Source organism: Eurypyga helias, unplaced genomic scaffold (assembly GCF_000690775.1).
Source record: "Eurypyga helias isolate BGI_N326 unplaced genomic scaffold, ASM69077v1 scaffold35542, whole genome shotgun sequence".
NCBI classification, from domain to species: Eukaryota; Metazoa; Chordata; class Aves; order Eurypygiformes; family Eurypygidae; genus Eurypyga; species Eurypyga helias.
In genome coordinates, this window is record NW_010235921.1 from 16,733 (window position 1) to 40,259 (window position 23,527).

The following is a 23,527-nucleotide window of genomic DNA, read 5'->3' on the forward strand; positions in this document are numbered from 1 at the left end:
ATGGTGAATGATTACCAAAGTAGATTTGAAGAGCCGTATGTACGTAAGGGGATTTTCAGTACTCATTAACCCACTCTGCAAAAAACAGTAGGCATCAATGAACGTTTCTAGTTTATAAAGAAATACTTGAGGCATATAAGTGCAAAACATGAGTCTTTTTTTTTAAAGAAAAGCTATACCATCTTCAACAATGTCCTTACTGGGAAGAGATTGCCACCATTTAAAAAAGAGATTCATTCACAAATTACTCTTCTCGAGCAAGAAACACACACATTTGTTTTTATGAACTGGATTCATCTTGCTGGATACAAGATTAAAACCTTTATGGATCATCACTGTAGTTTTGAAGCAGCTTTGAAAACAACTGGCTCAAAGGTTATGTTTGTTCTTCACTGACTTGATTCAGGGAAACCAAGTTATTTTCCCCACTGTCTTCAATCATTTCATTAAGGTCCATTTCATGGATTTCTTCATCATACGATGTATAAATATTGCTCTGTATATTGTCCTCACAAAAAATACATTCCTAAAAAGAAGAAAATTATAGAAACTCTCATAAGACAAAGGGGAAAAAAAAAGCTTTTCCAAACAACAGTCCATTTGTATGTGATCCCTGATTCCAAAGGAACCTTTACCTCTCTGCTGCAGCTACCAGATACATTCCACTCCCCAACTTTCTCCCATGCAATCGTTTTCTAACGTGTAATAAATCAATACAAGTACTTGAGAACTCTACTGGAAGCAGTTATGTCACAGCTCATTTATAACGCTGACATTTTACATGCACTTCCAGTCACCTTTTCCTCCACTCGACTGCTAACCCTGCAGTTGTATGTTCACCCCAGCTGCGGGGTGAAGCAACTGTGCACTTACATAAGTTGGGTGCTGTAGTATTAACCTTGCAGTAACTAACATCAGCATTAGGATCCCACCGCAGTTCTGTTACACTGACTTTGGAAATACTTGTGTGCAAAGATAGCCTCTGCATTTGATAACATGTTCAAAAAAAGCTATAGATGATGGAAAGCTTGGGGGAAAAAAGAATGCAAATCAGGTATTCGTATGTGAATAAGTAAAATACACAGATAACAAGTAAAACTGCAAGGATGCTTTATGCGGAATCTGTTTGTTTGTGGGTTTTTTGGTCTTTTTCACTTTTCAAGCCATTAATCCACTTACAGAATCAAGGCAAGAGATGATCCTGCATGAGAAGTCTGATAGAAAAAAGGAACAGTGTATTCCCACCAATTCTGAACTTTCTAGAAAGCAATGGTCAGATTTCTGCTCACAAAAATAGAGATTTTTTTTTATGTAGTGATGTTTCAGGCTCTGTTGATAATGGATTTCAAACAGATACACAGAAAATTTATAAACAGGAAGGAAATTTCTTATACTGTAGTCACTACTACTTTGGCTTTCCCACTGGAGAGACTACTTATAGTAGTCTTGTAGTTAATTAAATCAAGCAAGAAACCACTGCATGGAAGTTTGAATTCATTTTTTTCCTCTGAGTAATTGACCAAGATTTCATAACAACATGCAAAAGTAACTCATTCATTTAACTTACAGAATTAGCAACAGTTTTTGGCAATCCACCTTGCTGGATCCATGGATGAACTTCAATGAGCTCTCTTTTTTGTTCTTCTGTAAATTTTGGCTGCAGTTTCTGCATTTGCTTTAATTTCTGCTTATCTTCTTTTAAAACTGTTTCCAAATCTCTAAAATGAAACATATTTAGAGATCGAGCTTCAAGTTTCTGGGCTTTATGCCTATATAAGGTTACTCAGTCAAACTCTAACATTTTAAGACTATTTTTGTTCTGGAATGTTAAGCTTACAAATCTTATATTGGAAAAAAAATTAAGCGTGGTTATTTCAGGAGCTTTCTGCATGTGAAGACAAGTTTAACACTGGCTCGTTGTCTTGTCAACTCTTAACTGGTGGGATTTTATTTTAGAGCTATTCAGGCAGCAGCACTGGTGAAACCACAAAGAACTCCAGTTTCCCTTTTCTGCTACTACAGTAAGTTCCAAGTTCCCCCTCACTGGGAGGACAACGCAAAGCGGACGCTAGATGCACGTAAGAGATACTACAGCAGAATTATTAAGATACATGTAGGAAGATCATCAAGAATGGAGTAAACTTCAGGATTAAGAGGCAGAGATTTAGAAAACACTGCCCTGTTTCAGCACCCAAAGTTCTCTCTCCCCTCAGTGCCCCACCTTGATTCAGAAACTTAAAAGCCCACCCCACTCTAAACACTTACAGGCTGTTTGCCTCTATAAAAGACAACGTTAGAAAGCAAGTTCTAAGACATCCAGTACTATTTTTGTTCCTTACGGCATACTTAAGAACAGGTTGGCTTTACACTACTCTTCTTGGGCATCATGCTCTGACACTGTGCTTAACTATTCTTACTACAATAACCTGTTTTATACCATGTTCTCTTTGGCAGGCTTTGCTACTCTTACAGTCTACTGGACTTCTCATCTCTAGTTGTCAATGCTTCAGGCTACAAAATCTGAAAAATGCCAAGGTATTTGCAAATCTAGGGAAAAGTTCTAAAGTTGTTACAATGTCTTCTCTATTTTTTTTTTTTTTTTTTTTTTACACCATCATCCCAGTCCTTCTGTATTTTGAAAGCAGGAATTCTTGATACTGAGTTAACATGACAACCAATTTACTTCTATTGAGACAGAGATTCATGTATATCTTTCCTTCAGTACATCCTCCTCCCCCTAACACGTATACAGTTCGTGAAGGCCTACGACATTGGAATTACCGTGAAGGTATCTGGTAAGTCATCATAACCGTGTCATCCGTGTTTGCCATCAAAAGCCATATAGGATCCTGAAGGACATATTTAATGAAGTGCGCGCTTTCTTCCATTTCTGCCTTCATTTTGGTTTTATGGTGATTTTCTGAGGAATCAATACTCCCAAAGTATTTGCTGGTATGACTAGTTTCACTACTACCTTTAAAAAGAAATGTAAAATTTCGTTATAAATTGTCAGACACATAGATTATCTGAACGCTTTTCAAAATAAAGATTAAAGAGAACAAAGTATAAATTCAACCAAAGTATAAATTCAACCACTATTTTATTTAAGCTTTTAAACAAATGAAATTTCCACCCCTTAATAACTGCATTAGTATTTTTAAAACTCAAGTTCTCAAGCTAAGTCTCCATTAAATTACAACAGAATAATTTGCTTACTGAAATTAAAAGCTCTGAAATGAAACATGGAGTATGGTATTTTCATTATTCTGTCATACCTACATAGTATCTTAATGGCTATTTTCCACACAGTTAAAGGTTCTATACCATAGATCCAGCACAAATGAAAAACTATCTTATAAAATAAAAGAATACGTTATGCAATGAGGATTAAAGACAATAAAGATCTTACATAAGGCACTTTATGTTCAAGTGGTGTTTGCGATACCACACACCCCAAAACTTCTAAAACATAAAGAGAGTACTCGCTGCCCCTGTTACCTGTTCTGCTCCCTGACATGCCACAGCCATTGGACCCAGACCCCAGAGACTCAGCAGCTGCAGATACACCACTCCCTGAAGAAGCTGAGCCAGTGCCTGAACATGCATCTTCCTGTAGTAGAATGTCAAGCAGGACACTAGACATGGAGAGTGCATCGCTGTTTTGAGCATCCATTGGAGATTCAGCCTAATAACAAAGTGAAGGGAAAAAATTTTAAAACACACCAAACCCAAAAAACCAAGGCTATTTCATTACTAATAATTTACATTTAGTATTAATCCATTTCATTTTATATATTCTAATATGTTTACACAGCTATTTGAAAGACAGACAACTCCAATAACATATGCCAAGGCCGAAGTGAGGAATAATGATGAAGCGGACTGATAGGCAGACAAGTTTCTCTTTAAAACTATATATGTATATAGTTTAGTAAGGGAGGAAGTATGGAAGGCACTTGCTATTCAGTTTTGACAGCCCCTATTGTCCTGGATGAGTCAGAATTTACCCAAGCCACCTAAGACATACTAGCAGTTCCTCCTACTATAATCTACCTCAAAGTGATTTGCATCAACAGTCCATCACTGCTACTACTCTCAGTGCACGATGAGAAGGAAGGTGCTCTCAGATGCAAGCTTCCTAGGCAATTTAATATATTTGAATGCTTTTAACGGGAAGAACGTTAAAGTAACCTCAACACAAGTCAGTTTAAGGATTAAACATTAGAAATTGATAGTTTAGCAAAATAGATAATGTAAAGAACTAGTTTTATGCTTAACATGTGCATGAACAAATGCCCATATTGTTCTCATTTTCCAGTAAGTGATGAGGAAATTACAGAAAGTTACATTTTGCAAGTTTCTAAAGAAAAGGAATCAACAGTCTAAGAAAAAAAAAAAAAAACTGTTTGCCAGAAAAATTTTTAATATTATGTTTTGTTATCAAGCTTCTTTTAATCCAGCAGAGGCATCTCAGAGCCCGCTGTACGTCACAGACACACTGTTAGACCACAGCACAAGTCAGAAGTCCCTACAAAGCCAAGATTTCATAGACCTTATGTAGTGCACAAAATACCTTACTGCAAATAGGGCACTGGATGCATATACCCCTGAAAATTTCTCTGTAAGTGGCACTGGCATGACTCTTACGATAGAGAAGTTGCTTTTTTTAAATGAAAACTGAATGTATTTGTTCAAGATCATAACAAGAATGTAATAACAATGTGATACAAAGCAAAAATTTGTCAATCAAGATTGCAAGTTCCTCTAGAAAGGCAGTTATAAAAAAACCCCATTTTTCTCTGTTCTCCCTCTTATTCATCCCCCTTCAGAATCAACATAAGGAAAAGTCATCTGGAAACTAACCAGGGAGGAAAATTTAACAGGGAGATCTAGACGTTCCCCACACATCTAATCAGCTCCTACCATCAACACCAACAATGCTTTTTACTTACAGGAGTTTAGAGCTCAGACATGCCCAAAAGTAAAAGCCACCCCTTCCAATGCCTGCTTTCTTTTTATCAGCAGTGAACCCAAGTTCTGCTCTGTAACTGTACCATCAGGTGCAGAGAACAGTTAAAAACCACAGCACAAGAAAAGCAGGAGGAAGGAGCCATTCTAAAAGGTTATTTGTTACAACTGATTTGTCAAATTTGAATGATTCAGAAAAAAAAAAAAAAAAAACCAAACAGACATACCTGAAGTTACCAAAGAGCTCAGCATAGTTTTAGTGCACCAAACCAAACAAAAATAAAGTCATGGCCTGCAAGCAGTAATTCATTCTTCCTTTACTTTGGTTGCTTGTTTATAAGCAAAGATGTGATTTCATTTTAAACCAGCTTCTTTCAGACCACTTATAGAATTGCTTCGTCCCTCCACAAAAATTCACTAGACCAAAAATTTTTGCCAAAAATAAAGTGCTTGTATTATTTTAGATCTACTTCAGTGTTTTCCAGTGGACTTGTTCATTTTTTTTTTTAAAGTGGAACAAAAATGTTTTGGAATCTATTTCCAAGCTTCCTAGGTGTCCCTTTAGAAGAACAGCAAGGTGGGTTGACTACTTAAAGATTAAGACTATTCTAGAGATTGAATTTCACGTTTTATTCAGTTTGCTGAAGTTTGAATTTGCAAACTACAACGGTGAGTCCATCTCCTGGCATTATACTGACCAATTGCTGTCTGTCACTAAAAAGTAGGTCCCACAGGTGAAAGGATTGAAATCAATGTAGCTGAGATGGGAAAAAGGGGGTTGGGGGAATCATTTGCGTCATCTCTACATATTAACAACTTCAAACATGTTCAAGAACGTGAAGACTTGATAAAAAAAACTCCAAACCCATCAGCATACTTACTGGTAAGGATCTCTTTCCACTACAGTTCTCAGTTGTCATGATTTTGCCCATGGCTCCTTCCTCACTTAAAGCTCCATGTACACCTGCAGGAGCTCCACTTTCAGCAGTTTTTGTGGTTTCTTCTAACTGCAGAAGATTCAGAGGAGAGCTGCACCTCGACTGGAACAGCGGTGGTGAAGCCTGGTCTTGAGGACCCACTGACTGTGGAGTGCAGGAACGAGATGGCTCGTTTCGTGGCTCTGTGACAGGAACCTTTTCACTCTCTGCTGGCGGATTATAATGGAATGGCTGTGTTGGAAAAAACGCCTGTTGTGGGAAAGGGCTGGGTGTAGCAAACGGTGGCTGTGTTGGAAATACTGCCTGTGAGGAGAAAGTGGAATGGGCAGGGAAGTTGGGTTGGCTGTGGTAAAGCGTTTGAGGTAAGTTACTGTTCATCTCTGGGTAGACGTAGTTGGGGAGCACAAGGGCTACGACAGGTGTCATGAGGGGTGCAGAGAACTGGGATGGTTGCATAGGGCAAGTATTTCCAGAGTCTGGCAACGGATTAAAACCAGAGAGTGAAGTCTCAGGAGCTGGTGGCACAGTCCCTGCTGCTGGAAAAACAGGAAGGGGATACGCAGGCATAACGGTGGGAAAAGACATGGCTGAATAGCTCGCTTGCGAAGTGTCCGATGGTGACCAAGCAGTAGTATTTAAACCCTGAAGAGGGAACCGATGGGGGAATTTAGTTCCCGAAGTTGTACTGTCCGAAGACTCCTGTGGTTTAATGCGCTTTGATTTCCTGTTCTTTCCACTTTTCTTCCAAGGCTGATCCATTCCAGAAGTGCCATTTCTTTGTCCACGGCCACCTACAAAAAAAATATACACCATATAAAAACCATCAGGAAGGATCCCACTTACATCCTGATGGATCCTTTTCACCCTTTCATCCCTAGAACTTGCTCAAAACCACTGTTCTGGCCTTCAACTACCCAAATGGAAGCATTTGGGAAGGGGTCAGGTTCACTTTTACTTTTAGCACAAGAGGTGAGTTAACTCAGCAATGAAAACCATGCTGACACACCACGGGAGAAAAAGACAGCAGCAGTGGATCAATTCAGGCTCAAATGTGTGTCACCCAAACAGCACAAAGCTGCAAAACAGTGGCTCCCAGAGGGGCAAACTTCTAATTACTCCAGCAATTACAATGCAAGCAGTATGGGACATAAATGAAAACATTTCTAGAGAGTAAAGGTCATAAAGGACTTAACTGAAAAGGTGAGGAGAAAAAAGCAGGACAGAAAGTACACATAAAGAGAAGAATTTTGAGAGGAAGGGGGGGAAAAAACCCCATGCCACCTTTACTATCTTATTTTAGGAGAAGTCAGCAACTCTTCCCTAGGTGAAGGCTGTCAGTTCAACTCTCAGATATGAGGAAATCCATAAAATATTTTCCAGCACTAAAAGCTGCTCCACCTTTATTTTGTATAAAGCTTACTTAAAAAGGCTGAAAGTTTATTGAGTATAAAGAACACAAGAGAACTAAAGGGGTTCCAGAACAGGTTTCCTAAATCAAGGACCTGCATAACTATTAAAATAAAAAATGAAATATAAAAGTCTGCCAAAAAAAAAAAAGCTTAGCAGAGTCTGACTTCTGTTCCAAGTCAAGTCAGGACTGAAAGGGTAACAAAGTCAGATCTGTATCAAGCACTTCTGAAAATGCCATCTGGAGTTCCTAACCCTAACAAACAAAAAAAGTATCTCTATTACAGCTAGTCTGTGCCATTTTCATCCCACTGATCCCCTTATTAAGGTAAAGGCAACCAAACAGCTATCAGATTGTTTCACTGATTACACAAAAATGGAATAGGGGAAACTGGGTGTAAAGCAAAAGGGGTTGGAAACAAAACAAACCACAAACAGACAGATGGAAAAAGACAGAAGGAAAAGAAAACAAGGGAATAGAAGCATAGATATGGTAAAGCAAACACACTAAAGCATGTTTTTTGTCCCTTGAAAGTAGGTGCATGACAGTAGTAGTATAGTGAACAGATTTTAAAAAAAAAAGATCAAGACCTTACTAAAGATGTCAGTTATTACATTAAAAGCTATTCCATACTCAATAGTCAGGCAAGATTTATCAGAAGGAGTTTTTTGTGAACTTTAAAAATAGCATGCAACTGTCACTATTCACAGTGGCCCCAACATACAGCTAAAAACAGAAATACCCTCTCAACAGGATTTGCTTCCTATATAAGCACAAGATTCATTGTGAAAACTATCGCCATACCACGTTCACCAGGCCGTCCTTTTGGTTTATCTTGTAAGTAGTAATTGCAGTGGGACTGAAAAATATTAAATCTCTTGATTTCTTTAAACTTATTCAAAAAGCTCTGCTCCTCTTTTTGCGTATGCACTGCAAGGACTTCCTTTGTAAGTCCCAATTTTTTAAATGGCTCCTTTTCTTGATTTACATGCACAGAGGTGGATGGAGGGGCAAGGAGTTGGCCATCTAAGAGTTCTGCTCCACTTGGACCATCTTCTATCATTTCTACAGAAACAGGAAGGAAAAAAATAGCTCAAGATGAAGTTTAAAAAAACCTCCGCATACACATTTTTATGCCATTACAATTCTGTAATATTTTTGCTGTAAGTTTAAGACACAGATTCTGTCCCTATTTATTCCATTTAGATAGGAATATTTTACCTGTAAGAAAATATAAGTCACAAGCAAATACTAGCTATCCACCTGTCTGAAGTTTAAACGTACTAGCAGTCACCATTTTGGAGAAAAATCATTAGCAAAAATCATACCTAACTCAGGTTGCGTTTTTTTGTCTCCAACATGAACAATGGTGCTGCTGTAGCTGCACTGACTTGTGAGAGACACAACGCTTTCAGGCTTGCCAGGTAAAGCCAAAGATGTTAAGTGAGCACCAACCACTGGGGGACCATTTGATTTACCAGATGCCTTCAGCACAGCAGGATCTATGAGAAGAAATAAAGTTGTAGTTTACTGAACACATGCAGCAGTGAATGCAAGTTATCTGCTGCTAGGGTTGCAAATCCTTAGAAGCTGAATCGTGCTTGACAAGACAAAATGAACATTTACTTGATACATCCCGCCAAGAATGTTTCAGGAACAGTACCAGCTCTGAGCAACCAAATCTAATGCTCCATTTTCCCATACAGCCAAACCAAATCTTTTCAATAAATGACTTTTTCATCTTTCCTGGTCTTCACTCTTCTTTCATGACACAATTTTGGAAGAAAGTTTTTAGCATCTTCCAGCCTAAGACAAAGTCCCACCCAGTCCCCATTTCATTGTACACTAGTCTCTGTCATTAGCTGGTAATCCTAACAGCTTTGCTCTGAGCATCCACCTATTTAAATTCCCTCACCTGAAAGCTATACACAATAACCCAGCAGAGGTCATACCAGTGCCTTGTAAAACAGCATTCCTTCCTGCTTTGGTAGGAATACTTGCCATAAAACATATTTAAAACTTAAAGTTTGCCTTTTTCCTGACTAGAGCATGCTGGAAGCTTCATCGTTCTCAGTCACCAGTGCACCTCTACCTAGTAAGCCCATATCTTCTCATTTCAACTAGAACTGCCGACACTCCAAATGAATTAGTGTTCCTAATTGTAGGACGCTAGTTCCACCATTTCTTCCTTGCTAGTTCTCAAGGCACTTCAATCCCTCCTAACAGGACATTCTGTTCCTATGCATACTGGTACTTTCTAATTGGATTCTAAAAGCTGCATTAGAACTTCTTTTCGCAGTTCATCAAAAGGAAATTTAGACGGGATCATTTCCAAGAGCAACTTTCGAGCAACTCCACTAGACAATTCCCCTTCAGCCTCATATAACGAAGAGGCTGAATCAGCAAGCATGTCATTTATGCACAGTTCCTTACCAATCTAACAATTCTTGTACTAACCAAACAGTTAGGTTCTTCACTTTAGCTCCCCATCCAGACAGCAACTGTATCAAATGCTCTACATAAGTCCTAACAAATTAAGTACATGGTTTTGCCTACAGCAGACTTTTTATATAGCTATCCTCAGAAATCCCCATCTTTATGTTTTCATGGCTAGACATTCCTCGCAAATGGGTTCCTCTGCCTCACACAACACAGTGCGGTCCAATGTTACATTTTACCCTCTCTTGTTGCTTTTTTTGTTCATGTCCACAAAGAAGCAAGAAGTGTAATATCCATTATTTTGTTGCAATTAATTAGTTGCCAGGTTTTGCAGCTGGCTGTTCTTACCAGTCACAACTGTGAAACAAGCTTTTTATATTTGATAATGATTCAAGTCCTAAAACTCAAAATCCTTCTGTATTTTGTACAGTATAAAACAAGCTTATTGCATCTACAATCCACATATTCAAGCTACTCAGTATTTTGTCTGTAGGCAACATTTTCACGATAGAAGTTATATCGCCAACATCTGACACTAAGAAAACAGCTAGGAGGTCATGCCTAAGCTACTCTTACTATTCTGAAAAGCAGTAGCATCCAACTGGCTGCTAGCAAAAAATCAATCAAAAGCTGTGATGTAGAGGTACCTCCCAAAGGCTGTATAGCGTTATCAGCTGGTTTTTGTTCGTGAACTCCAGAACTCAATGATGCAACACTTGACGAAGGTTCACATTTTCTTTTTGCTGTGCCAGGCACATTACAACTCTCCAAGTACCTAAAATACAATGATTTACCCATATTAGATCTGCAAGTCTTAAGTCCAGAGGTCAAGGGTAATTTACACACTGGCTGCTTACCTGATGACACTGTCCAAACAGCTAATTTGTTGATAAGAATATACAGGCTGTTCTTTCCAAGCCAACTCTTCAGTAGGCACATTTTTAGGAGCAGCTGAGACCGCAGTATCCTTTCCCACTGCATCTTTCACCTGACCGCCAGGACCATTTTGTTTTTCTGTGAAAAGAGATACTGCTATCATGCAGTTAGAGCATTAAACCCCTGCAAATTCCCCTAAAAGCAACAGTAAAAGTTCTCATTTATACATATTTCCTAACAGGTCACAAGTTAACCACTGTAAAGCAATTAGGAGGTATGTGCACTACTAGATGAACATTGTTTAAATATTTTCCTCTCCTTAATGGATTTTTGGAGGTTTCATGTTTAGTCAGGTTGCTGCATATGGCAATAATGCAAAGGAAATAGATACTATGGCTGTAAGGGAATAGATATGACTAGAGTTGAAACACACTTGGTATGAGGACAACTCTAGTGCCCCTAAGTTATAACAAATTATTAGAAGAATAACTTATTAATGTTTGCAGAATTTAAATCTCATGAGTAAGATTTTCATTTATCAACTTAAAAAATCCTGCTGTTACAACACAAGCAGGAAAGACAACCTCCATAACATTTTCCTCCACCTAACAAAAAAGATGATGCTTGACTGGTATGAAAACACGAGCGTCAATGAAGGTAATTCAAAACAACAGCTTTAGGACACGCCTTAACTGTGTGTTATACCATTATCAATACAGACATAGCTGAACACTGTTTTCCTGAACACAGTGGAGAGACAGAACAATATCATTGTAACTGATAAAATTGCTGTCTTTATGCATTGATTAGAACTGAACTAGAAAAAAAGAATTAATACTATTATACAAGGCACCAGCGCAACAGGCCAATATTTAATTACCTTGCTAATGTCTTACCTGCAAAAGGCTCCCTCTTACATTCCAGTTTTGCTTTATTGTCAGTGAAAATACGCTGTCCTTTGTTTTTGACCTTACGTGCGTCTTGACAAACGTCCTGAAAGCAGGTCATTAAACAGAGTTATTAGAAAATTCTGACATAAAACATCACGCATAAATGATTCCTCAACAGACTAAAATCTAACCTTAGTTAATCTCTACCTTACAATTAGTCAGACCACAGGACAAATTTTGATGTATAGAATGTTATTGTGCAGCAGCAGAATTTTAGGAATTGGAATGAGAAGAAATTTAAAGTATGGTTTTTTGTACACAATTACTCTGTGTATTTTCTTTAATATGGTTGAATGACTTGGATAAAACATACATTACTAAGACGACTTCGGAAAAAAAATTAAAAAAACAGTATCACTTGATAAACAAAAAATTGCTGCTAAGACTGAGAACTACTTGTGCTAGAAGTTAACCAAGCACTGATAGGATGTTATATAACTGTACTGTAACAGTCTTCATTACCTGTGGAAGTAGTGAAAGAAAGAAAGAAAGGCATCTATTTCCCTCAAAACCAAGATCTCCTTGAACATTAACCTACTCCGTTTCAGAGCTATAGCAGAAAAGTATCTGTTAAACAAAACCCCAGAGAATTCATCTGCTTAAGCCACTAATGTTTAAGGACTGAAAGCCAGGCAAAAAACCACCTTGGCAAGAGCAGCAGCCTGTGAAGCCTGATCACAGAAGCAGAAATCACATTTGGGAGAATTAGACTATAAGCAATGTAACTAAGTGCAGGAAAATTTTGGCTTTCAGAATTAAAATGCAACTCTGAGCTACAAAAGTTCTGGGAAGCACCACAGGAAAGCCAAAATGACGAGAGAAGTTAAAAGGTGCAGTTCCTTTGATTGCATCCTCATTCAGTACATCACTGTCTGCCTGATGTAACTTGCCTACAGAATAGTTCTGTTAAGCATAGGCACAAATTTAACACTGCTGTTTTGTTCAGACTAAGGAAATTCAAGTTACATCTCACTAGCAGCTAGATGCAGCAATGGCCAAATCGTGGTAAAGTTAAGTTTTAAGCTAAAAAAAAAAAACAGTTTGTGGGTTTGTTTTTTGGGGTTGTTTTGGTGTTGTTCTTTTTAAATTTAATTCCATATTATAGAGTGTATTTTTTTCAACAAAATGTGATCAAGGTCAAGCCAACACTTAGTTATGCAGGCAGTACTGTGTTTTATCATCTTAATTTCATTTGGGAAAAGAGTAATTACACACTTTCCCCTCCCAAAAGAAACTACTTTCAAATATGCAGACGGTTTTCCCTGAAACACAGCAAGTAACATGTAACAGACAGAGTAAGTTAACACACTGTACAGGTTTACATTCTTCATACACACTGACTTTCATGCCTGTAACTGTGCTTCAGTACCCTGAGACTTCATCGACACCAGAAATGTTATTTTCCCTAGACAGAAAGGGGTTTTTTCCACGTTAAACAAAAAAGATGACTTTTCTTAATACTTCTTTCCATCCTAATTCGAAAGTGTTTTGCTGAAAGTAAACAAACACCCACTTTTACTAGATTGTTTTGTGCCACATACTTGAATAAGAAACACCAAACCTACCGGTTTATCCTTGTGAGTGTCTTCATTATTATTTCCTGTGCTGTCACTGGAGGATGCCACACTCATTAAGTGCTCGTGCGAACCATTGCTACCTAGACTTCCATAGCCACTGGATCCACTGTTGTGCACAGGCTGTTAACAAGAAGTATACATACACACACTTATCCTCAGCACACCAGCTTTAAACAAAACTAAAATTGTTACCAGTAATGCCACATGAGCAAAAGGATTTATTTTTTATTTTAGGGTTCTGGGGGGAGGTTTTTCGGTTGAAGGTTATTTTTGTGAAGACTCCACAGCTCCTTAAAATACCAACTGGAGCTTTAACATACTTAAGTAAGACTTGTCTGGTAATCATGAGTGTACGTAATTTCCAGGACTGTAGCCAGAAATTCCAGTACAGTTACAGCTAAACAAACGTCACACATGGGTAAATGCTCTTTCTTCAGCAGAAAATGAAAAGGGTAACATTAAAGCACATGCTGTACCTGCAATAATAGGCGATATATTTGCTCAGTGATTTCCTGAACACTGGGATGAAGGATTCTATCCTCTGTATAGTTCGGAGCAGCAAAGACATCTTCATTTAAGGGACCCCTGCATAAACCAAGCATAACCCAGCTCACGACAAATGCAAGTACTTCAATCACAGAGAGACCACAACTTTAATTTACCACGTATATATAGTAAGCAGAATCTGATGATTATCCTATTGCCTCTACAACCTTTCAATCGGATAGAATACATACCCTTACTCACTTTGAACATGACTTCCCTCTTCTGAAGCAAGTCTTAACACTATTGGCAGAATTTGAAGGACTTCAAATTTCATTTTAAAGCAGTTATTACATCACAAAACCCAAATTTAAAAAGGAAGCAATCTGTATGTGTGACTTTGGCTTTTTTCTCTGAAAAAAACCTTAAGTCCTTCTTAAGGATCACTATGGAAACCCAAGGGGAGGGAAAGTAACAATTTAAAATAAAAATAGAACACAGAAACACCCCACCACCAAAACCCACCACCCTTAAAAACCCAAGAGTTTATTGACTTACGTCCTAACTTTGTGTCTTCCAATAATAAATGAAACTTTCCGACTCCAAGGGTTGATGAAGCTGGACCAGCTAGTGTCCATGGTAATATAATCTCCATTTCTAGTGCAAAATCTGATGGGTGAATAGTCAAAAGGCTGTCCTCCATACTGAAGTACTGTAATGAACAAGAAAGAAATTTCAGCTTAATATCTGCACAATTCTGCTTAATGATGCAGGATTTTACAATGAATTGCAAAGGAGGAAGATATTTGAAGGAACAAATACCAGATACGTCTATACATTTAGAAATGTTGGGCTACCTGAATAAGCAGGCCTTCATAATTTACTGGACTATGTCAAGAAAATCACCTTCAGAACACAAGCAGCTGAAGATAACTAAAAGAATCAGCTTTACATTTTCAAAGTTTAACAAATTAACATTGCCAGAATGGCTCTTCAGGTTTTTTCCCTCAATGAAATAAGACAGACTACTATTTAAAAGTATGACAGCTTCTATCATTGCATTCTCAAGAAAATCTTCTTTAAGCATGAAATATTCATTTACAGTCAATTTGCTTACAGCAGATATATATGCTTCACACCAAACACGCAATTGGGCATTTTCTCATTTTCATCTACTTGCATTAAGGATCAAGTTGTAAATTAAAGGATTCAGAATTTACTTGCAGAAAAATTCACAGTCACAATTAATTTTCACCTCCTATCTACCGAGGTCTTTATAGTGATTATTAACTTCTAGAAGAAAAAGAAAATTTCTGCCACACTAAGAGATTACATACTTTTTTTGTGAATTGCTAGCATTAAGGGTCTGTCATTTGGGTGAAGATGCACCAAGACTGGTGTTCCTATTAAGTCCTGAGGTAGGTATCCCAATAAAGGTACTGCTCTGGGGAAAGAAAAAACAAAGAAAAAAGTCAAGTGGAATAAATGTATACTTAATCCTTAAAATGCTTCCAATTGAAGTTTTCTTTGCTCTTTTTCTTATAAAGATAATGAAGAATTTTAAGTATAAATGTGGGGAAAATGCAGCGCCAACTTAATCGCAATAGTATTCTTCGAACAAGTTCATTCCTTTGTGGGGTGGCTGGGGTGTTTTTTGGTAATTCCATAAAACAATGCAATCAGACCAAATCAGAGAGTCCACTACAGCAGTTCTGCCTTTTCTATGCTGCCTAGCTCTACAGGATAAATAGTTACCCTAATTTTAACAGAGCATTAATAACATTTAATTGTGTAAAAGTCCCATGAAGGTAAATAGTACCTCTATCTATGGGCTGCAAGCCAAGGCTAAGGATCACAGGATTACTATAGCTGAACTAACAACAGGGGAGTTGACTAGGACTCAAGCAAACCCCCTCACAGGCCAGTTAGGAGTTTAACTCATAAAGGCACTGCAAGGAAGCAAGCTTATCAATTAAAATAAAAAATTGAAAGTTATCAAATTTCTGCACATAATCAATGACCACTTCTAACGATGTGAATGACTGATTCATATGATTAACTCATTTTCACTGATCACTTAAGCGCTCATCAAGGAGAAAGTCAAAGCTCACAGATGTCAGTTTGCACCCCACCCTAAGAGCTAACTGCCATAAATATGCTTTGAAAAAATAAAACTCATTAACTCGATACTAGTCAATAATGTTTAAGAAGTTGCCAGATGCCAACAATTCACCTCGTATACTCAAAGCACTGTATATCTTCCTCCCCAGCCCCATCCACTGACAAGGGCCTAGCAGCAGAAATAGGTAGTTACCTGAATAGCTTTGAAGAAGAACTTAGCTGTAGGGCACCACAGACACAGGATTTGTGTTGTGTTGGAACTCAAAAGCATTACGGGACAAATGCCTTCAACAGTCCAATAACCAACTGGAATTAAATCAGCCCCCCAAAGCAAACACCCTTCTGGCAAAGAGGTTGAGGCATTACAGGGAAAACAAGGATAGCAACTAATGCCTTATTGTTGAAGCAATTAGTTCAATTATGAGTCTTGAAAGCTCATGGATGATCTAAAGCAACAACTTTACAAAGCTGAAACTGGCATAAAACTCATAGCAAAATTATATCATTTTGACACACTGACATTTAGAAACGTTGCTGAGTTCAAAGCACGTAAGAAAAGTTATGCTGCCAGAGGAGTTTAAAAACCAATCAACTCTGAATGACTTCAGTTAGGACTTCATCAAATCATGTTGTAAGAAACAGAAAACATGAGATTTTGTTCAGCTCCTCCTATTCTTTGCCACTTGCTTTATGAAAGCCTGGCAAACCCTACATCTATTTGTGTTGTGACAGAACATCAACCCTAAAAGTGACCAAGTTTTAAACTTTTATTAATCTAGTTCTAAAGAAAGATACAAATTCAGGAATTGCTATTAAAAGAGCCCCTAAATATTTTTATACTGATATGAAGACCACCAGAAGGGTCAGGGATCTAGAACACAAGACTCATGAGTACAGCTGGGCCTGCCTGTTCTGATGAAGAGGAGGCTAAGGGATGATCCAGAAGCCTCCCACAACAACCGCAAAAATGGAGTTAAATTTTCTTGGTGGTGCCAGACAATAAAACTACAGGCAATGGCCCCAGACTGCAATCTGGAAAGCTTATGCTGGATGTCAGGAAAAGTTTAACAAAGCGAGTAGTGCCAACACAGGAACAGTCCCACACAGATTGCACAATCTCTATCATTGGAGGTTTTCGGGCATTATTGAGACAAGGTCACAACTGACCTACCGTAGAACTGGGCAACAGTTTGATTTCAAGCAAAAGGATGGAGCAGAGACCTCCAGCAGTCCCTTCCAACCTGCATTTCTGTGATCATACAATGCTGTATTTGAGAATACTTAATTTACAGTCTATGACAGGCCACACCTCAGCATCATTATGCTTCCTCATAACGAATAACTCAAAACATTTCAGAGTTTAAGTTAACAAACTCATTCTATGACCACAAATGCACATATGGCCTAAGAATGGCTGATGAGGGGAGGCTGCAGGTTCAGTTTTTTATAGAATGACATTTAAAGTGTCATTCATTAATAAAAAGTGTCTTTACATTCTCATCACAAGCTAAATAGGAAACTCCTTTAAATCCAATTATTAAGATCACTCCACTGTGAACTACAGAGAACTCCTTTGACCCGTCATACACATCAAGTATCAAATACATTTCAAAGACAAACATATATTGGAATGAGCAATTTTATTTCAGGAAAATATTTATTTTTCTCTTAGCATATTCTGTGCAGATATCCACTTGCAGAATTAACATTCTCCAATAATAAAAATAAGCATTTTTCCAACCCACGAACACATACCGATTACAGAATTAACTTTATTTTATGCAAGTCAGGCAACACTGAGAATTATGAACAATTCTCACTTGACAGCAGGTGTTCAGTTGTATATTGTTAAATATTAGACTCCACTTTCTCTAAGAATCTATTGTTTTGTGTATTCCATCTAACCCTGGAGAGCTTAAGAGTAATAAAATGCGTATGTATATCTTGATAAACATTTACCTGGCTGTCAACACTCTCAGGAATTAAATAACTAAAAGCAAAATCAACGACACAGATTTCCAGAACAGAAAAAAGCAGCAAAGTCCTAATATCAGACCACAACATAATTAGCCCTCACTGTGAGCATTCAAAAATGGTGTTTGAGAAGACACGGTAACACCAGACTAAGAGGAAAGAAGTTTCCATAGTAGCCACATAGAAGGTACTTACTGTACTCACTCCACCAAAGCCCCAGAGTAAGGGCAAAACTCTCAGTTCAGAAATCTTGCCATTTCTGTTAAATAACTACTGGAAATAAATGAGTTGGGGCTGCATGGAGGAAGGGAAGCTTTACACTGTGCCATCAGCCTATTTGAAAAGATAAACCCACCCTGCACAGCTGCAGTTGGCTTGGAGCATGTGTGGGAATGAGGAAGAGAGGAAAAATCCAGGAGGAGGACAGAACTACACTGGACTAAGTAGTTCTTTTGTCAATTTTAGCTGTTTAGAGAGACTGTAAAAATCATACCATGGAAAAAAGTTTGCCAGCATTATACTGTCCTCTGTTGTACAAGAGCTTTTCACACTAAGCCAGAACATCTGCACAAGTTAGCCAAAAACAGCTGTACCTCAAAGTCCAGACTTAACTGCACTGATTAGCCACCGTTGTCTTCTACAGTAACCTCCAATAGCTACCTTTTGCAACTCTTGTTTAATAAAAATGTGTGCTGTAGTAATACTAATGTGCCCAATCTCTGCAGATAAACTGTCTCAGAAGTCAGAGTAATTTTTTTTTACCTTATTGACTCCAGCTTCGCCAAACTTCCCAAAAACCTCATTTCCCCCAACCCCTTTCTATTCTGCTGCAGTTAAAGATCTTGCAAAGAACAGCGTATTTCTTCAGAAACAAAAATATTCCCACCCAAAAGATACCACAGAAATCAAAAACTGTCCACTGTATTGCCACTCTGCCTGTAGACATCCTTCCCTTCTAGACCTATAAAGGAAATCTTAGCATTCTTAGAATGCTTAAAAACAAGAAGAAGGTAGAAACTCACAAGTCAGATGCTACTATTGCAGCCAACTTAGTTTTCACCAAGGAGGAAGAGAAAAAAAAAAAATCAAAATAAAATCCAACATATAGCAGAAACCATCATGAAGAAGGTACCAAGTAAAACAAGGGAAGAGGAAGACAAAGAAAGGGAAAAGATAGCCTGTGTTTTCAACTTGGGAACAAGTAAATTCTTGCCAAGTCTTCAAAACACTACAATATTCCAAAGTGCATCCCTGTCCTTGAAAGGTTGCTGAGATTGTCTCCTCCTCAGTCAAGTATGCTCCTAACTCGAAAGGACTATCTTCCATTCTTTTCACAGACCTCACGTTTCCATCACCTCAACATCCTTTGAAAGGCCCCAGGCAAAAGCAATCCAGAAGACTAAAGGAAAGCTTGGCTTACACCTTAGTTCCTGAGCCTCTGAGTATGCCTTGAGATCACAGGCAGCGTATCTGGTTCTACTCTGAAATACGAGTACTTATTCTAAGCAGCTTCCATGATTGTCAAAGCAATGTGAAAGTCTTCAGCCAGCAGAATTTGGAGGGTTTGTATACAGACAACAGCAGCAAGAACTATGAAGACTGTAGATTGAACTGAGAACACAGACTTATTTTAAAATATAATACTGCATTTAAAAGACACATCTCTAGTTTTATTTGGGCCATCAAAAAGTGACAGCAATATACTGTTATTAATTGGATCAAAAATTAAAACAAACACAACACAAACCTAAAAATCTCATACGTGTAATAATCGTTAGCACAGAAACTTTCCTGACCATGGGTTTCATTCACTGAATTTATATCCAGATTTGCCCCAGATGGGAAGAACAAGTTGTTAGCAGGCAAACACTTTTCCACTTCAATACCACAGTGAGCTATGTTTTGATGCTTAGTGAAAACTGGGGGATGTACTTTTCTTGGTTTAGACACCCTTCAGTAGTCACATTTTTTAACCACACATACACACGGTAAATCCTATAATACCTGTAAAGATACTAGATAGCTTTCTTACCAGTAAACTGAAAGAGATTATTTTATGTAAGTTACCTTTCATCAACATCCTGGAACAAACAGGTTGGTGTGTGCGTAGTTGTAAAAATTCTTTTGTCAGGAGGAATTCTGGGTGCTGCAAGAAAAACAGAAGCAGATTAACAAGCAGATTTTTGTGCATACATAAAACACTAACCTACATGTTTCTATTAAATACTGAGTAAAGTCTAAAAGTCTATCTAAGAACACACAGGAAAGCAGATTGCTAGCTCACAGCCCCTCAGCAAGGGCAGAGAACAGAACCAATTTTCACTTTAATAGCTTGAGATCACCGAGAGTAACTCATATCATTGGCTTTCTTAGGCTGAAATTCAGCTGTGCTACATTGCATGGAAATTCCTGTAGCAGAACACAGAACAGTTCCTAATCACAGGAAACCAAACTAGTCTTTGTGCACTCAAAGGATTACCTTCATAACCAGAATGAACTTTTTCTGCAAGCAACACACAGCAAAGCTGGTCCTCTGCTATTTCCGGATCTTGCACTTTGATAAGGTAAGGAGTCATCCGAAATGGGTGATAGCAAATCTCATTTTCACGCTCCTTTCCCGCACTAATAATTAAACAGAGTTAATTATTCCAACAGATTCCTCTTGAATTAAAACTTTGGTTAGCGTATCTATTGTAATTTTCTCATGACAGCTACTATAATAGCACCCAAGCACGCAACTTTCTGATTTCTTTTTTTGGGTATAAGACAAGCTAATTCTGCTAACATCCTTTGCATACCAACTTCAATAAAGAATACGTTGTCCTGTCTACTGCCTGACATGAGATCCACAATTGCTTTAAATGGAAATTTGATGGAAACAGAAAAATATCAACTCCTCAAGTTATTTTGTTGATCCAATAATCTTAATCTGTGACATTATACCCTTCCAAAGGGATGAATTTATAGTTGTATTTTAAGAAGATTACTATATCCCCTCATTTAACATACAGACCTTCTTTCACACAATATTTATCCTTATTTAAAAAGGCCAAAGACTCAGGAACTCTCACCTATAAACACAGTTGTATACCTAGTAAGAATCCAAAGCATAGTAATGAAAGCGTATCAATGAACATAACCATCACTTGTACTAAGTCTGTAACAGCCCAGCTTTATAAAATGAAAGCTAACGTTAGTGGGACGGAAGTCTACAAACAACACCAGCAGTACTTTTATGGTACATCCAATGCCATGCTCTGGAGCAGTGCATTGTCCCTAATTTGTCTGAAGTTTACATGTACTTTGATAATAAGTGTTTATTTAATCCAGAAGTAATTAAATAATAGGATCCACAACTTCTGGTTTTGGAAATGCTACCAGAACTGGAATAAGCAGCAAGAAATTAAATTGCTCAAGAATGACCATGAAATAAGTTGCCAGCATTTCCTAAATAAAACCAGCTAAAGGGAGTGGAGACCAGAAAAGCAAAGCAAATCCAAAGGAACTATGTCATCTAGTAACTGCAAAAAAGAGACAATTCAGGTTACTCTCGTGTATTTTTCTCTACAGGACAAAAGATAAATTTAAGATTTGAGATTAGTCTTCTAGAATGAAGGAGACCCTGTAGCAGGTGGTGAATAGAACAGTTCAGTCAACATCAATTGAAAACTTTCCACAGCAAGAAGAGATACCACCTCAGCTTCCTTAATGGTGCAAAGGTCAATATTCACACCAATTAACTTCTCAGATGAGACTTCCTGAAATCACTTTGCAGTTTTCTCTGTAGCTTCTAGGAGTTAATTAACTAGAGGACATGCGTATGTTTTGCCTTATGTTCCCGTTATGGAAAAGTAAGAAACTTGCATACCATGTGGTTCTTGTAAGAGTCAAATACTTTTGTAATGCATAGTTTTGTAGTTATAAACACTAAGCTTTATAATATTGTTGTCTTACCTGATGCGACAGAAAAAAGATTTCTCTTCCATACAATCCTGGGTGGAAGACTCTAGAAATATGAAATATATTCATATATATTTCATAACAACTTAAATTACTACAAGATTATGACATTCAAAACCAAGGAATTTTCCTTAAATTATAAAGGCTGAATTATTCAAGAAGTTATGTTCCCTGAAGTCTCTGTATGTATTTGCTAAACAGTGTACTTCATAAGCAACTAAATCTGAATACCACTCAGATTCTGAGGCTGCTTGCTTACTAAGCCTTTTGCCAAAAACATATCTAAACAGTTCTCCAGTTTGAGCTGTTTTCTCTTATCAGCTTTTTCACTGTGCTTTATAATGTTGACCAAAAATGTTTGATTTGGGACCCCAAAATTTGACCTCTTTCCTAGAAAAGCACTAGGACAGCTCATTCATGAAATCTACTTGCAACCCTGGTTCTGAAATTTGAGGTTACACATAAACATAATACAACTACAGAAAGTGTTTCAGAAATAGATGCACAACTGAATAATATCTGTGTTTAGGACCACATGGTCACAATTCACCACTGCCCCTGTTTTGAGCCAGAGGTTGCACTAGAGACCTCACAAGGTCCCTTCCAATCAGTTTTATGTATGCATTACCAATATATGTATTTATTTCTAAGTTTTTTTCAGATTAGATATGGTTCACGCTCCAACTTAACAGACAGTATACAATGGACTGGAATTTCAAACATTTAGAGCAGACCTTGAATTTCAGGTGCTTGGTTAAAAGAGTTGGCAGCTATTTCTCAATTCCTAACAACTGTAGCCAAACTGGTAAAAAGATCCTCCTCCCACAAACAAATACCAAGTGCCCTAAGACAGCTGATCCTTCACCATCAGCACACCTAATATCATTTTTCTAAGACTAAAAGAACAGAGATGTGATTACACTTGGTGAGTGAATGGTCATCGTAGCTGAAGTACATCTTTCTACACTGTAATCAAGGTGCTCAGTATTCAAATCATAACTGTTTTCAAAGGAAGGAGGCAGAACATTATCCCCCTTGTATCTGAAGAAAAGACATTTTAACACCAGACTGTGGTCACATGATTGCTAGTAGAAGTGGAAAGCAAACCCACCATTCAGCATGAGTATCTACTTTGTCATTGTTCATTGGTTCTTGAGCCCCTTTCATCCAAATGATGAACAAAAACATTCAGAAGACTTTTAGCCAACAGTCAAGCCCTCCAGATTTATTAAAGTGGGTGATATGTGTAGTAGTGTTCAGAGATGTTTTAATAATGCATCTGTGTTATAACCTCAAAAATGATGGAGAAGGATGGAAGGCTATTCAAAATCAGCTCAAGCATTTCCATGACAAAAAGTCAGAAGTATCTGCTGTAGCAATCACTCACCAGCTCTATTGCAGATATTCCATGACGGTAATCTGTATGGGGTAGTAGAAGTATAGAACACACTGACATCCTGAGGTGCCAAGAACTCCACAAATTTGGCATTTTTAAAATAACCCCTCTTACAGCGGAGAATAGAAGCAGCTTGATCAGAGATGTACAAAATTTTCCCAGTAATCAAAGAAACAGCTACAGCAAACATATCCTAAAAACAAAAATCTCAAATTATTTGTACAGTTTAAAACATTCCTCAATCCAGTATGTATTTCTTAGAAAATCACTTAAGATATAAAAGCATTAAGTTCAAAATGAAAGCTAAGGAAATCATGTTCAAACACATCTGTTTAGGGAGCAATAAAATTAATCTGCTTATGAAGTAGAATTATAGAATTATTTAGGTTGGAGAACACCATTAAGATTATCAAATCCAACCATCAACCCAACACTGC

At 37.7% G+C, this 23,527-nt stretch overlaps 1 protein-coding gene across 1 annotated transcript; it reads right to left on the bottom strand.

Moving 5' to 3' along the window:
* Nucleotides 1-376: 376 nt before the first annotated feature.
* Nucleotides 377-23,283, bottom strand: PER2 (period circadian clock 2; the record flags this gene model as incomplete). Its single annotated transcript, XM_010146918.1, has 18 exons — nt 377-526; nt 1,568-1,718; nt 2,782-2,974; nt 3,499-3,685; nt 5,850-6,697; nt 8,119-8,379; nt 8,643-8,816; nt 10,401-10,528; nt 10,611-10,767; nt 11,526-11,622; nt 13,145-13,276; nt 13,633-13,741; nt 14,198-14,351; nt 14,977-15,083; nt 19,802-19,880; nt 20,214-20,356; nt 21,689-21,740; nt 23,082-23,283. Coding segments are annotated over 18 exons (3,324 nt in total), but the record flags the coding sequence as incomplete, so codon positions are not given.
* Between the last annotated feature and the right edge of the window lie 244 nt (nt 23,284-23,527).